At 44.6% G+C, this 15,893-nt stretch overlaps 1 protein-coding gene across 14 annotated transcripts in view; it reads right to left on the bottom strand.

Moving 5' to 3' along the window:
* The window catches only part of POGZ (pogo transposable element derived with ZNF domain), a 37,281-nt gene that overhangs the window by 5,166 nt on the left and 16,222 nt on the right, over positions 1-15,893 (bottom strand). For 7 of the 14 annotated variants that reach the window (XM_040618419.1, XM_040618421.1, XM_040618423.1 and 4 more), the window contains 11 exons: positions 9,085-9,260; positions 8,235-8,343; positions 6,993-7,286; positions 6,019-6,216; positions 5,178-5,287; positions 4,431-4,765; positions 3,542-3,696; positions 2,902-3,002; positions 1,902-2,048; positions 829-963; positions 154-326 (listed from right to left, as the gene is read on the bottom strand). In XM_040618419.1, the coding sequence (XP_040474353.1) occupies positions 154-326; positions 829-963; positions 1,902-2,048; positions 2,902-3,002; positions 3,542-3,696; positions 4,431-4,765; positions 5,178-5,287; positions 6,019-6,216; positions 6,993-7,286; positions 8,235-8,343; positions 9,085-9,260 (1,933 nt within the window). Of the gene's footprint in view, positions 1-153; positions 327-828; positions 964-1,901; positions 2,049-2,901; positions 3,003-3,541; positions 3,697-4,430; positions 4,766-5,177; positions 5,288-6,018; positions 6,217-6,992; positions 7,287-8,234; positions 8,344-9,084; positions 9,261-9,608; positions 11,795-11,900; positions 13,081-13,527; positions 13,838-14,064; positions 14,318-15,893 lie in introns of those variants that run through there. The other 7 variants (XM_040618427.1, XM_040618430.1, XM_040618429.1 and 4 more) reach the window with 7 other exon arrangements.

Below are 15,893 nucleotides of genomic sequence, written 5' to 3'. Positions count from 1 at the left end.
TGGCATAAAGTTTCCTTGGCAACTGGTAAGACAGAGCTGTCCAGTGCCGAGGATCACGTTACCCATCACTGTGGCATTAAAAAGCTAACTACGTATCCTTTAAAAAAAAAAATAATTTTTTTTTGAATTTTAAATTTAGCAAAACATTCTGACATTTTTTTGACCGCTCTCTTCTGGACGTTCCTCTGGACAGGCGGGTACAGGAAGATGGGCTGGGGATCGGTAGAAGATGACAGCGGAGTGGTTTCCTGTCCAGTGCCCTGCGGCATGTCATTTGACGATATTGGCACTGTCCGTGGCTGTCCTCTAGATGCCCTGATTGTAACCTGCAGAAAACAGATACACCCATACCTCCTAAAACACAAGGGCAGAAGTGATCTATCCAAATTCAGACTCCTCTGTTTGGAGTAGTCTTTCAGGCTCTTAGCAGAGAATAAACAGGTGCTCCTAGGACACGACTCATCCCACCCAGGGCAGCAGTAGCCTAAAAGAGGACAGACGACTTGAGCCCCAGAAGTGCCTGCTTGTCCCTAATGACTACAGAGGGCGTCCAGACTAGTTCGGATACCTTAGTTAGGAGAGTTTAACCTCTGGCGTGCCACCTTCACCTCCCTCTCTAACTGTTTCTATGAAGTATCTCATCAACTAAGCACACACAACACGGACAGAGTGCAAGTGTTCTTCTGTCCCAGCAAGTGTGGTTTAAGTGATGCAGGTAATGCAAACATCAGTTTTGCAGCACTTAATAAATACACACCAAAACAGACGCTACGGGCGTTTCCTGAGGAAACAGAGGACAGAGGCCTGCCGTTAACTTGGATTTCTTACCTTGGTTCCAGGTTTCAATCCTTCTAATTGTTTGGGCTTCCGGAAAGTTTTGTGGTGCTGCAGCTTGTGTTCTATTTTATCCTTGGCAAATAGGAACTGGAGTCTACACTTGTTGCAATGATAAACACTCTTCTTCTAAGGCAAATGCAAATGGAATATATTTCATTTTAGAGAAACAGAAGTCACAACATAGCATAGGATTTTGTTTTAAAAAAAGAAAAACCTCAACCCCAAATACACTTTTCCCCTCTCTGAAGCTACAGGCAGCCCCGTTCTCCTTTAGCATCTGAAAGTCCCTCCCCACCAAGCCCTGTATCTTGGGTGGCTTGGTTTGGTCTGGTTTGTTAATTAAAATCATCAGGCTCTGCAAAGACACCAGACCTGGAAGCGCCATGGAACGAGTCTTACCCAGCATGTTTAAACCCAAGCAAGGCACACTAGCAGAGCAGTGTGTTGGGCAGCATTCCTTCAAAAGCTGCCTTGCCTCTGCCTCTTTCGGGAGTCAGCAAAGGACTTTGGGTGTAAATCAATTCAGGCACTGGGTGAGAGCGCTGCATTTCTATATTCTGAAAGTACACTTCAGCTACACCCACGTAAAATATGTTGTCAATACAGGCAACATATATGGAAACAGAACACTGAGCTAGGAAAATGACATTCATTTGCGTGCATATAGTATTGTTTATTTATTTATTACCTAGAGATAGAAAAGTTTAAAACCCAAGTGAATATCAGAGAGCCCATTGTTGGCTAATCATCACATAAAGCAAAGACAGTCCAGCAAACCATTTTTTTTTTTCTTTTTTCTGTTAAGTAATAACAGTCTGTGCCACCCCCAAAGGAGCAATGCCTCTTCAGCGCAATCCCTGTGAAAGGTCCGGAATGACAGCATGCAAATCGCATCTGTTGTGGGGTGAATACAGCATCTACTAAAACCTGCTCTTTCAACCAGTTTTCTTTCTTTCTGATTTTATTCCAAGTGAACGCTCGACTAATCACGTGCTTACTACCTGCTGAATCTCTGTGGGGAGCGAACCCCCTCAAACAGACAGACTACAGCCCTGACATAGTACCTGATGCCTCATGAAGTGCTGCTGGAAAGCGTTGCCGTTCTTAAAGACTTTGAGACAGTAAGGGCAGAGCAGGTGCCGCGTGTCTTCGTGGATCATTCGGAAATGGCTATCCACTTCAGAATAGAGTGAGGAACGATACTGACAGACCTACAGGAGTGGACGGAAACAACTAACAGTGAAAGAACGTAGGAATCTCTCTCACATCCACCACTGCAACACAGAGCTCAGATCCCCAAAGATATTATTAGTGGAGTTTAGGAACCAGGTCCTGAAGAACCTGATAGCTTATTCCGACTGTAAGATACCAAATCAAGCAGCATATATTCAGAGTAGTTTGGAGAAAGAGATTTGAACTACTTGTATAAAGAGGAAGCAGTGACAACTCAAGCTCCAGATCCAAGAAAGTAAGAAAAAAAACGTAAAGAGAGAGACAGTCAAGGCAAAGCAGTCAGAATAGATTGAAGAGCAGTTCCTTCAGGGTCTAAGCAAAATGCAGAATTTGGAACAAACATGTTATGTGAAAACAGATTTAGAAGTTCTTTTCTGTTTTTTCTTTTTGGAGGGACAGTGTTAGGACCCCTGGGTGGAGATGACATATTCAGAAAGGGTGCAAGCACAAATCTCATGTAACAGTGTCAAGAAAAGGTACTGCACAAGCAACATAATTCTCATTTGCTCCACAGTGACAACTTCTCTTAATGGCACAGCAATTCGCCTGCAGGCCCTGGGACTAAACAAATGTCCATCAAGCTGGTCCAGTGCCAGAGTGCTGGGAACTAGCAGCAAACGTTCAGCTACTTGTGCTGCCCTAACAGCCACTGGACTTCTCCAAGTCCACACCTGGAAAAAAAGAAACAAACTATGGGCTCCACAGTGCTGTTCTATGGCCCAAGTCTGTTTTAGACCTCTATGAGCCACACGCTTTGCTGAAAAGTGCTGGATACCCTCTTACTCTCTAGTATGCATTTGTGCAGTCCAGCTCCTAAACCACTTTTAATACCTGACAAACATAGGGCATCTCCCCAGGCTTGTGAGTGTCCTTCATGTGCTGCAGGAACATTGGCTCGCTCTCAAATGCCCATTCGCAAATCTTGCACTTTGCTGCAAAAGAAAGAAAAAGCACATAGAAGCTGGGGGACTAAAAACACCGTTACAAGTTGCTTTGGTAACAACTGTCCCTTAAAACAAACCAAACACCTACTCACCCAAAAAAACTAGCTCTGAATTCTCTGAACTGGTTAGACAACAAAATATATTCCAAGAGGTTTCCAAAAAGCAGCAAAAAGTCTCTTAAACAAAACAGTGGGTACAACAAGATGTCCTAACGAGGAAACTTCCAAGTGATTTTCAACCAGATGTCAATCTACTGATAACATTATATTATTTATATAATATAATTATATGACATTATTATTGAACTAAATCTTTAAAATACTCTTGACAGTAAGTTTCCAGAAACGTAACCTAGATGGATTTTTCTGGTGGCCTACAAAATAAACGCACCAAGGGGCAAGGCAGAATGGACACTCCTTTCCCAACAGCTCTGCAGTTAATACAAGACAGAAACCCTCTAAAAACCTAAATGACGACAGCGAAGACAGAAACCCTCTTAAACCTAAACAACAGCAAAATCAACTTACTTGTTGACTCATAGGGACTATGGACATTCTCCAAGTGACACTGTAGCTGGAACGGAGTAAGGAACTGTCTGTAACAGTGCTGACAGATGGTGTGGACATCTACCTCTCCATTCTGCTGATCCAGTTCAACGTGGTGCTTCATGTGATTCATAAATCTTAGGGAGGTGAAGAGAAAGCACGTGAAGAGAAATCCAAACATTTTGCACCTGTAACCCTGAAAACACTGTGAATGCCACACCAGATTTTTTTTTAAAATGCACTAAGATGCTTCTTCTTGCTCTTCCCATCAAAACCCAATGAAGTTTCCTTATATCCAGCAGCTTCCCACTCCCCTAACTCCAGGGGAATTTGCAGTACAGAGGCTGTACTACTTGCTTTGGAGCCCTTCTGACCCCAGCCTGGCATTCATCTGACAATGACAAAACATTTCAACTTAGAAGAAAAACCAGTAGTCCAGTTATCACAATAGAACAACACAGTGGCTTGCTCAGAAGAATACACTATTTCATAAAAATATTTTCTCCCTCTGTTAAAAAAGCACTGAATAAAGATGAGAGGAGCACCTCAAGAACAATTACTTCCTATTATCTACTAAGACTAGTAGAGCAAATGAGACTTCTCATTTTTTTGAGAATTCAAATTCTCAACAAAACCAAAAAGAATACAAATGTGATTATTCTAACCACGCAATCTTCTTGCAACTTTTGCCCTGACTGAACTGTGTGACAACAGGCAAATCTCTCCCCTTTTGTGCTTCAGTTCTGGTCTTAAGCTACAATACGGGAAAGTTGCCGGGCCTGAGAAACCGATGCTTACGACTCATTTTGCCTCCTGCAGATCAGAGGTAGTCAGAACACTGCAGACTCTTTTTGCGGCACAATTGCCTTACCGTATGTTGTTCTTTAGCCTCTTGGTGCAGTGCGGACACCTGAAGGAAGTTGGGACCTTGGGGAAGTTCAGTAGCTGGCTCACTTTGCCACCATCTCTGCCGTAGTAGAAATCATCTACTAACATGATGAGCTTGCTTTGGGATGAGTCAACTGCGTTTTCACTTGGCTCTGGAGCTTTAGCAGGTGGGGACAGTGCAGGGATAGGAGTAGAAGAGGGTGGTGAAGCAACAGCTGTAGTTTTTTCTGGAGACGGAGGCTTTGCAGATTGAATATTTGGTTCAGATTCTAGAGATTTTCTTTTCTTGAGGAATTCAACCATTTCAGGGCAGCAGTACTAAAAGGAAAAAAGAAAAACAAAAGACAAAACCACCACACACATTAAACTATCTAGGAAGAACTACAGAGACTATTAAACTGATACAGACTAACCACCATTAAAGGAAAGAGAGGAACTCTAGGGAACTCTTGAGGAGAGAGTAAAGCGGAGTCAGTATCTGATTTCCCATTTTGTTTACTGATATGTAAGATTAGAAAATAAAGCCATCTCCTGGCCCCAACAGGACATCAAACAGGTCCCGCCTACTTCCAGCGAGGGATGCTCTAGAAGGTCTTTCAGAGGCCTCTCACCTCCTAGCCCTACCCTTCCTTTTCGCAGCAGCCCCTGATCTAGGGAGAAGAACTCTTCCTTGCACTCCGCAATCGCGAGCAATTATCCATTAACCACCCATCCTAGGAAGGTTACTTACACACATATGCCCTCTTAAAGCTTCAGTGACTCGAAACTGAGCATCACATCTTGGGCAGACCTTCCTGCCACCATCTTGCAAATCAAACGTGGGAATAGGAGAAGAACTGACTGTAACAGGAAAAACACAAAACAAACCAAGAAAAACAGAATCTTTATGCTTCATTTTGAATCTAGGCAACCTTTCTGGCATACTGAAATACTCGAAAGAGCCATACTTTTAACTGCTAACTAGCCTGGAAGAGGCATGAAAAAGGCAAAAGTATGCAAACTTCTGACAATCTGTGTGACAAAACATACCCCGCAGTACCTAGAGTAAGAATAGGAGTGCCTCAAAATCAGACTTAATAAATAAATGAGCTGAACTCATCTGCCCTTTTTCTTTAATAGCATGCTTTAGTTCTCCATCAGACTCCAATCTCCTCCAGCTGTAGTAAGAAACTCAGAATATACAGATGACATTAAATGTACCTTAAATCAACTTCTCTACTCTCAAACACCTTAGGAAGGTGATTTTTTGCAAGAAAAGAAGCAAAGATTTTATTCTTTTGTCTCCTTGTGTAGATTATTTCAGGTGCGTGTATCCTCAACATGGCAGAACTCACACCAGTAATTTTGAATGCAAAATAACGTATGCAAAGAAGTAATCACAAACAAAATATAATCACTGGTTAAAAGTGTACGGATAAAGATGAAGAAATTAACAGCAAAGCTCTTCAAGTGTTATCCCTATTAGAAAATCCCAGCAGTTACAGGTTAGCATTTTTTTTTCACACCAGAAAATAAAACTTCTGCATTCTCAGCAGAACCAACTGAGTGAGGACAGCTGCCACTGCCCGTACCTTTTGATGACGACGACGACTCTGAAACACTAGATCTCTGGGAACCGTGCACAGGGCTGCTGTTGGAAACCACCAGTGGGCCAGGGCTCTGTCCTAACGAAGGAATGGTGTTCAGGGTATTCACTAGTTTAGCAACCTCATTGCTGTTCTCACCGGTCACTCCAGGTCTCTTTACGGTCACAAAGCTTGCGATGCTCACTGCCAAGGGAACGGGTAACACCAGAACACTAGTAAGGAATCAGTAAGATCTGATCCAGTGTGAATCCCACCCCCATCTAGCAGGTCTTGGCTCTTGCTCCTCTACCTTGAGTCTTCACCAAAGGTTACTAAGCCATCAATTATCCTGCCCAGTAATGCGAAGGCTGGCAAGACCGGGAAAGTAAACTTCCCTGCCCTTCCAGATCACACTCCAAGATACCGAGCCAAGTGCCACAATGAACTAAACAGGACACTGATGGTCACAAAAAATATTTGTATTTCTTTTCTAAATGCAGCTGTATATGATTATGGTCACTTAAAAGCTAAAAATAACCTGACTACTTGCTGTGTGAAGTATTTTTTTTTCCCTTTTTAAATTGTTTGTCACTATTCTTGAGCCATCATTTCACTCATGAATTCAGCCAACAAAAAAATAAAAAGGCAACACTGTTAGTTTGTGTTCGTCATCTACTTAACTTCACGTTTCAAACAATACAAGTGATTTACAAATAGTATTTTTCACTTTTGGGGACTTCTAATTGATGGTGTCAGAACATTCTACAAAGCAGAATGTAACTAGTTCTCAAACCAAACCGGACTAGCCTCATTTTCCAGGTAAGAGAGATGAAGTGTGAGTCAGTGGCAGAGACAAAAAAAGGCACCCAGGAGTTCCAACTCAACTTCTGCCTTTTAGCTGCTACGCCACACGTTTGAAGATCAAATTATAGACAGTGTTACAGACTCGAGTCCCCTTGCTTTTCCATGGCAAGTCTTACCTAATTTGGGGTTAGTAGCTTGACTGGACTGCCCTGGCTGCTGCACAGTTAACTGTCCCAGTGTTGTTGGCTGCGATGCAGTAGGAGTTGTGGAGGTGCTGGGAGAGGACTTACTTTGCTGTTGTGCCTGGGACTGTGGTACAGTGCTCCTGATGGTAAGCGTGGCCGGAATGACCGTAGTGAAAGTGTTGGTGGTGGGTCGGACCGGCATGGTTGTACCTGGTCTCACCTGGGCCATTTGAGAGAACACCTGAGGAACGCCAACTGCCGGTTTAACAAACTGGGTACCTGGGGCTTCAAAAACAAATGGAAAACCAAGGTAGATTAAGTAATTGAGCTCCATTCCTTGCACGGTAATAACTGAGGGCAACCTGTTTTCCGACACTGCTGAGCTCCCAAAATTCCCAGCATTTCAGTGGAAGCTTTGACTTCAGCACCTGAATTTCACTTCCCAAGCAGACTAAAACCGAACACGGATGTAGAGAGAGTGAAGACCGTATTTAGATGGAATTTTCCATAAGGCCCCAGTAGCTTACAAGCATAAATCCCACCAAGTTTCACAGGGCTCATAGTCCTGGTCACTAGGCCCAAAGGAACCCCGTGGAAGGCCTCTTATGGCAGGACAAGGGTGATCCTACAGTTGCAGATCAGTTTGTGATACGAGGCTTTGGAGACGTGTTCTGGGGAGAGTGAAAGGTGGCTCATCGCTAGCATGGTTGCTTTGTTATAAAGCAGGCACCTGGTGACACAAGAGTTCTTGGTCTTCCTGACGGTGCACGACAGGACCCCGTACCAGAAACAGGTGCTAGAAAAATCATGCCCAGTGTGAGGCTCAGTTCCCAGGCAGTTTCCCAGCACTAACATGGGGAGACTTTGAAAGGAAGGAAGAGGGGAGGGGTGGTCATGGGCTGGGACTTTGGAATTAACTTTGCTGAGGCTTTCTGAAGAAGCTAGATCATATGAAGCTCCAAGAGACAGACATTCCTTTCAGCTGGAAGTCCCCTACTCTGCAAAGTGGTTTGTTACTACCATCAAAGGGCTTACTCTCTGCTGCAAAATGATTACCAGAATTACAGCCACAAATATGGACAAATCTCACCTACTACAGAGCTGAACCCCCCTTCTTCAGAGCTATTAGATAGGCAGGTGAAATACAGGTTTCAAATATAATTTTTTTTTTCTCCAACCCTTGGGACTCTAAAAAGGAACATGACAGTGGCTTTAGCTTGTTCCAGTCCTTACCTGGGACGAGGGTGATGGGTCTAACCGTCTGACCTTGCTGTACGTTCAGAACAATTCCAACTTGGTTCATTGTGTTTTGTACAGGCCGGACATTCCTCACGGGAAATCCCTGCGGTCAAACAGTACCGTTACCATACCAGGCAAACCCGAAGCACTTTCAACATGAGCTTTCTACCCCAAAAATCAAATAAACAAACAAAAAAACCCCCACCCCAACACTACTATCATCTATAGATCATTTGAACTGTGAGGCCACACACCCTGGGCCAGCACCCTACCCTACCCTAGGGGTACTTCCCGATATTCCACACTCTGATATGCAGCCCCCGTTCTCAACCGCTCCTTCCCTAAGCGCCTACAGAGATCTCCCAGGTCTCAGTAAACATGCAAAAAAGCCAGTGGACATTTAATAAAAAAATTACCTGCAGGTTCCCCTGGAAAATAAACCAAAGTATTTCAATATTCAGCAACGTCAAAGTCACACAGCGCAGACAGACCCACCCGCAGCAGGAGCCTGGCCCTACTGGTGAGGCTACCAGTGGGAGCCAGCACGAAGCCCTGTTAGACCTGTGCTAGCTCCACGGGACCTGCTGGGGTGTGGAATGTGGCCAATTTTCTCAAGTGAGATTCAACTGCCAAATGACTAGGAACACAAGCTATTTCCAAACAAAGCCAGTTCTAGATCTACATAAATTAAAAACCAAAACCCCAACAGATTTCAGCTCAATCCACTGAAGTGCACAAGAAAAACTAAAACAAGCATCTAATTATTTCCTAACAGAGAAGAGTCTTGCAGGGATGAGTGCGCTAGCCCTTCTGTCTCAGCTGCCCTAGCTGCAAGGGCACTCACCTGGGTTGTTATGAAGATGGGCTGGCTGGTCACTGGAGAATTTGTGACGTGATTGGCATTCTGCATGATCTGCACAGGTCGTAATACTGGCTGAGTTACCATTGTGCCCAGACCTGAGGTCGGGTTCTGGGTAAGGATTAGCGGCTGTCCACTTTGCTGAACAAGAGGATTGCCAGCTGGAATGAAAACAGAAACATAGCAAAAGTCACATCTGTCAGGTAAAAAGGCTGCTGCTTCTCACACACGCTCAGCTGGCAATTTTAGTTTTCAGAATTTGAATGAGTTTTCCAGAGCATGTTTTAAAACTAAACCTGCTACAATATCCAACCCTTCTATACATTGTTTGAACATTCACATTTAGGCTAGGATTTTCCAAGCTGCCTAGGAACTAAGCGTGCAAATGCCTTAGCCTTGAGCAACCTCAGAGACTGATTATTCTGGCTCCTACGTGCCCTTTGAACACAACTACAGCAGCTAAAGAAAATATTTTTTCTAGTCTCATTAACTATTAAGTAAAAATTCACCTGCTGGCAGATACTGGGAAAACCTATGCTGAACCAGTACAACCCCTGGCATAGGAAACGCACCAGAAGTAGAGCAACACTGGAAGTTTCTGAACAACATCGACAACCAGACCACTGGGGACACCGGAGTGTGCTGAGGGCTTCAGTTAACCAGGAGGTCACAAGAATTCTAAAGTAACCTGAAGTTATCTTCAACATCCTTGGATAGAAAAGAGGACTATGGGACTGAACCTTTGAAGAAGCAGACAAACCTCAACAAAAGGAGGAGAAAAAACCCCCACCAGATTCCAAACATCTGGATCACACCGAATTCACGATGCCTGCGTTAAAACAGTGTCTTACAGCGGTTCAAAGGGCTTATTCTCCCGATTCAAAAGGAAACACCCTGCTTGAAAAAAAAATTAAGATGAGGAAAAGACAGTAGTTTTATCTGCTAAAACCAACATCCTTAACATCACACGATACATGGAATACTTCACACAAGTCCTTTGGTGTGACAGCATGGTCGCATAATTGCAAACAACTCCGTTACCGCAGCTTAGTGAGACACCACATCAGCTGAGACCCGCTGTCTGTGCAGGTGCTGGGAGCCAGCTGCATTTGCAAGTAAAACCACTCAGCTTAAAACATCTTCATGAGGTTTTATACTAATGGATTTTACATAGTGCTTGCTTGTTTGACAATAACTTGCACTTTATGCTGCGCACCAGTAACCTGATTCCTTGCAACTGTGCCTAGCTGCCAGGGAGTTCCAAGGCTGGTGCTGCCCACCATCGCACCCAGAGGGATTTCCCCGACGGATTTTCACTGTGTACATCTGCTGTGGACCTGGTGCTTCCAGACACAGCCGCCCAGTAACTCTGCCACAAGGTTCTGCCCTCAGGTGCACATCGCCTGGTCAAGTTTTGACCGCAAACTTCCCACAACCACTGCTAGGGTTACCTAATGCCTTCCATTACCTGCAGATGAAAGAGGTATCCTATTGCCTTGTCAACTGCTAACTGTACAGACTGAGGTCTCCCTAATTTTTTTTTTATTTTTTTTTATTTTTTTTTTTTTGTGGCAGACTGGAACAAGACTTGTTCAGTCATTAAAGAACAGCAAACTTCGCTTCTTCTGGTGCCTTTTTTTCTCGTAATGTTTTCCTCTGCACAGCTGCCCAAGGGCCTCCCATGATCTCAAACTACCTCCAGGAAAATCCACATTGATCAGCTCCTGGCCATCTCCATGTGCACCAGCCCAGCAGACACTAGCAGTTGGCTGTGTCCTTCAGTCAAGATCCCATTTGTCCCATGTGCCCTCCCAGTTCCACAAGCTCTTATTGCCAACCAGAGCAGACGTGCAATTATTTGCACAGAACGAGGAAATCCAAACCCAGGAATACTGACCAATCTGTTGTGGCAACCTGGGGGCTGAAGTTGCACCAAAACACAGATCAGAAGAGTCTTCCACCTACTGCCAATGTTTGTTGGCACTTGAGATGAGGAAGGAATTAGAAGAAGCAGAAGAGAGGATGAAGGAGGACGCTGTGAAGAAATGTGCTAGTGAAAGATGGGATGAAGCGGTCTGCAACCATGAAGGTACTGGTTTAGAGGACATAGAGAAAACCTTTGCTACCAACAAACACGAACGATGCTCGGTAGAACACTTCTGATGTCACTCCCCTTCAGAGGCTGGTCTGCTGGAGGGGGGACATAACTCTCTGCTCCCACACAGCGTGTTAGCTCCAGCCTGTGCTCTGGATCAACCTAAGCAGTAACTGCAAAGGTTGGCTACGGCAGCCTGTGTACACCTTCTGCCAACACCAACTTTAACTTACAGCCAGACACTGTCTTTTCCACAGAAATCTGCCTCACTTTGTGCACAGGATGGCCGATGGTCAGGGAGCAAAGCAAAGCTATGCGGGAAATGAGGCGACATCTGTACATTCCCAACTCTTGTACTGTAAATGATGGAAATACGATGGCAGCATCGAAGAGAGGGATGTTCTGGTATGTAAGGTTATGACTGTCTGAAAAAAAGTTACTTTTATCCCATTGTGCAGCTTCGCAAAAAATTTACTTTTTCCATTGGTGATCACTACCTCTTCATCTCCCAAATGCCTATTACAGGTGACGTGTGGCGGGTCAACCTTGGCTGGATGCCTGGTGTCCACCAACCTGCTCTATCACTCCCCCCCTCAGCAGGGGGAAGAGGTTTTTTTCCATCTTATTTTCATTGGTCAAGCTAAAGGCAGTTTAATAAAGCAAAAGCCAATGCACAGAAGCAAAGGAAACCGAAAAGTGTATTTACTTCCCACCAGCAGGCAACGTCCAGCCACTTCCTAGGAATCAGGGCTTTGGCATGTGTAGTGGCTGCTCCAGAAGACAAATACGTAACATGAATTTCCCCAGAAGACAAATATGTAACATGAATGCCCCCCCACCCCCCCACAGCTCCCCTTCTCTTAGCTTTTACATGGCATGAAATATCCCTTTGGTCAGTTTGGGTCAGCTGTCCTGGCTGTGTCCCCTCCCAAACCTTGCCCACCCCATCTACTGGTGAGGGGGGATGTGGGAGAGACAGCCTTGATGCCGTGAGTGCTGCTCAGCAGCAGCCAACACACCAGGGTGCTATCAACATGCAGCACAGCACTGTGAGGCAGTTAATTTCCCCTGTAACAGCTGCATCAGCCACATACAATACATGTAGCCAGGTCTAAAGACAGCAAGGAGCTTGCAACAGCAAGTGATCTGCATATATAAAATGCATTACTTTTTCTAAATATCATGGAGGAGGGAAAAACATTAAAAAAAAATAATCAAGCCACAGATATTTCAAACTGAGCTCCAGAAAACGAACAGGATACTTATTTGCACTTCAATTCCTTCTTCCTCTATACCATGCTTCTTCACAAAGTTTAGCTCATTCATGTATTTGTGCGTTTTGCACTACTCAGTCCCGTTGTTACTACAATCCACGCTTGAGGACAAAGAGCTTCCAAATCAACAGAAGGAGGCGTGATCCAGGACACCCCACACAAATCTTCCCACCGCAGACTTGCAGCACAATGACACGATAGTGACAGAACATTCAGGTTGTTTCAGGAGTACAAAACGGTCCAACATCACTGAAGCTGCTGATGTTAGAGGAAAGGATTGCTGTACCCGAACAGCAAATGTTTCCTACGTAACTGTGTGAATCCAGGAAAAGACCTGCTGCGTGCCAAAATGTTCTGACCCACAGCCAAACCAGCTTCTGTTAATGGAAGATGCTTTACACTGACAGTCTGGATGCTGCCTGGCTGGCAGTCCTCAGTGTATATGATCCAAATGTTTTAATGAAGATTATACTAGGCAGAAACAGTAGGGTAATGGAAGACTACGTCAGAAGGTTCAGATCCAAGCCACACAACTGCCTGGCCCACACTGCATCGCATCTTGCCTCGCTTTTTCAAGCGCCTCAGACAGCAGGGAAGAGACACCAGCTCCCACTTCCAAAGCATGAAAAAAGAAAAAAGCATCAATCAGCAAACATAACCTCAAACTGAAGCAAAGGATGGAGATGCCGAGATATCATGAAGGCTGGCAGCCTATCTTGGACCAATTTCTTTAAGATCAAAACCGATGAGCACAAACCCACTGCTGCCTGAACTCTGTACATGCTGCCTCTAGTCTCAAGTGAAAAAACCAAAGAGGGCACGCTTCTTGCCTCTGTTAATTTATAAGGCACGGTCTCTGAAGAGGGATAGGAAAGAGAGAAGGAATGGATGAAAACTAGGGACAGACAGACTGGATTTGCAATCTAAAAAAATTCAGAGAAGTAATCCCTTCACAATACGAAAAAATACGGTGATCACCGAAGAAGAGACAAAGTTGAGGAAAAAGAAAAAAAATAATCTTTGGATAGCTCTATCAGGTTCTAAACATTTACATCCTACCTAGTATCTGATGAAGGCCCAAATTCAGAGCATCAGATTATTTTCTCCTCTTCAGTGTCTTGAGGATCTTACTTGGCTAACAAGGAACGCACAGTCATCCCCAAATCTTTCAAGGAGCGGAGACCTTGCCAAACGCTGAAGACTGCAGACGAGAGGTCTTACATTGCCACTGGAACTTCCATGAGAAATCCTGAAGACTGAAGCTATGACGACCTCATGGATAGTACAAAGGCCACTGTGCAACCTCAAACAGAGTGTGACAGTCAGGTTTCCAATTCCTTCTGGCTCTCCTTCGGAGTTTACAAATAACCTGGGAACATTTGTACTGGTTTAACAAACAGAAGATGACTTTGGGTTTAAGTCCACTTCAAAGCAGAGATCAGCTGACAAAAATCTTCTAGTCAAACCAGTCCAATGATTTTTGACTCTTTTCAGTCAGCGTGGACTTGGCAGGTTCCTGCCACGTTGCTCTCCTGAACACTATCATTACTAGACAAAATAATAGGAGAAGCATAGGTAAATATTCTAATTCCTTACCAGAAACTGCAAGTTCTTTTCAATGTGGCCAGGATGGACACAGTTGTATGCCCAGTTTCCTGCCCCCTCCCCTGCCGCCCGGCTTTGGTAGACTTTCATAAGTGAGAATGACAAGCCTTCTGCAGCAGCGTGCCCAGGAGCGTGCAGTACTTCTCTTAAGATTGTTTCCAAGGAGGTTTTTAAGGTTTCCACAGGTCTTGGAGCACTTTAAATTCACTAGCCAAGACAGATGTGCATAGACTCACTACTTCATCTAGGGAGAATGAGGAGACCATGGCAGAAATCAGCTGCTGGGTAAGAACAAATCACATTCCTCTCTCTTCTCCTCCTACCTCTCAAGCGTATGATTCTTCCAAGCACCTTGCTGGAAATAGCTTAATTAGCTTCTCAGAGGAGGACTGTTCAGACCTAAATGCCAGTTGATGAAGCAACCCTCCTGGACTCCTCCTTGACTTCCAGTATGCTACCAAGAAGGCAGAACATCAACATGTAGAAGAGGACTTTCTCTATCCTCTCTCTCAACTAAGCAGAGTGGAGACGCTCTCCTCTAAAGGAGGAGCCTTGTCAGACATGCCCTGGCTGTTCACAGGAAAGGTTGGACTGACAAAACCTCTTTGATGCTCCAGAAACCCCCAGACAGATCGCGTGTGCTTCACAGCAGGCCAACCCTCCTACAGAAGAATGCTAGCGATGGGCCCATCAACAAGTTACTTGCACTGTGAACAACCAAGGTGTTGATAAGGACCTCAAAGGTAGAGCAGCCACACCACTGCTAAGGGGGCCATCGGTGCCAAGGCTCCTACCACCAACACAATCCACATTAAAATCCATGCCAAGCGGTTAGGACTGTGTCACTGTCTCTTTAGAGTTTGAATTCAGCACTTAGGCATCAACAAAGGTCCTCTCAGGCTTACAAAGCATGAACTAATAAGCCTGGGACAATGCAATTCCTTGATGGATTTGTTCTCTGATGGCCCTGGCAGCTGGCACCCATGGCTGAGGGACAAAAAGGAGCAGTGTAGGGACACACCTTTAAGGGTAGGTGATTTGGAAAAAACTAGTAGAGCCAGCTCACCAGGGTGCTCCGAGATGTAAGGGATTACTGAGGCCTGGGGACAGATGCTTGCAGGTATCTGAGGAGCCTTCCACCATTCTTTGGAGAAGCAACTTGAGGTGGCTCCTGTGCTCTCTGTATCCATTTCCAGGAAGTATGGCAGGTTGAGCACTGCTCCAACACGTATACTTCAAGACACGGGAAGCACAGGGAGCAAAGCTAAGAGAAGCTTCTGCCATTACACACTCCCTAGATGACAGGCTAGCAAAGCTTAATGCAAACAAACATGTAATTTTTGTCAACAAGTGTTAGAGACAGAAATTACACTGTATGTTATATACAGTTTAGGGCAGAGAGGGATCACAGGGCAGTACACAGAGCAAGCATGCACTGCAAGCATCCCATCACACTGATGCAAGCAGTAATTTAAACTAGACTAAGTTTTGTCACTTCCCATCCCAGCCTGCCTTAACCGTATACCATTACGCAATTGCTGCATTCTAAATATAAGCACAGTATTTTTCTTCTATAGCTTCTGTATTTTCAGGACAAAAAGCACTTTGTGATTCTTGTGGTAAAAGGAATTGCAGGAATGTAAGTTATATTTTTATCTGATGGTGGAATTATTAAAAAGGAGTCAAGCTGTCAGGCTGATGTGCCGCGTGGCACCCATCTCATTTTCTTGTCAACAACAACAGTGCTTTCTTGGATACGGGGACTCTGCAGAAACGGACGGACATGTTACACCAGCTAGCTATGCATGTCTATGTGACAT

Source organism: Falco naumanni, chromosome 20 (assembly GCF_017639655.2).
Source record: "Falco naumanni isolate bFalNau1 chromosome 20, bFalNau1.pat, whole genome shotgun sequence".
In the NCBI taxonomy this organism is placed as follows: domain Eukaryota; kingdom Metazoa; phylum Chordata; class Aves; order Falconiformes; family Falconidae; genus Falco; species Falco naumanni.
The sequence above is the reverse complement of the archived record's forward strand: the minus strand, read 5'-3'. Positions and strand labels throughout refer to the sequence as shown.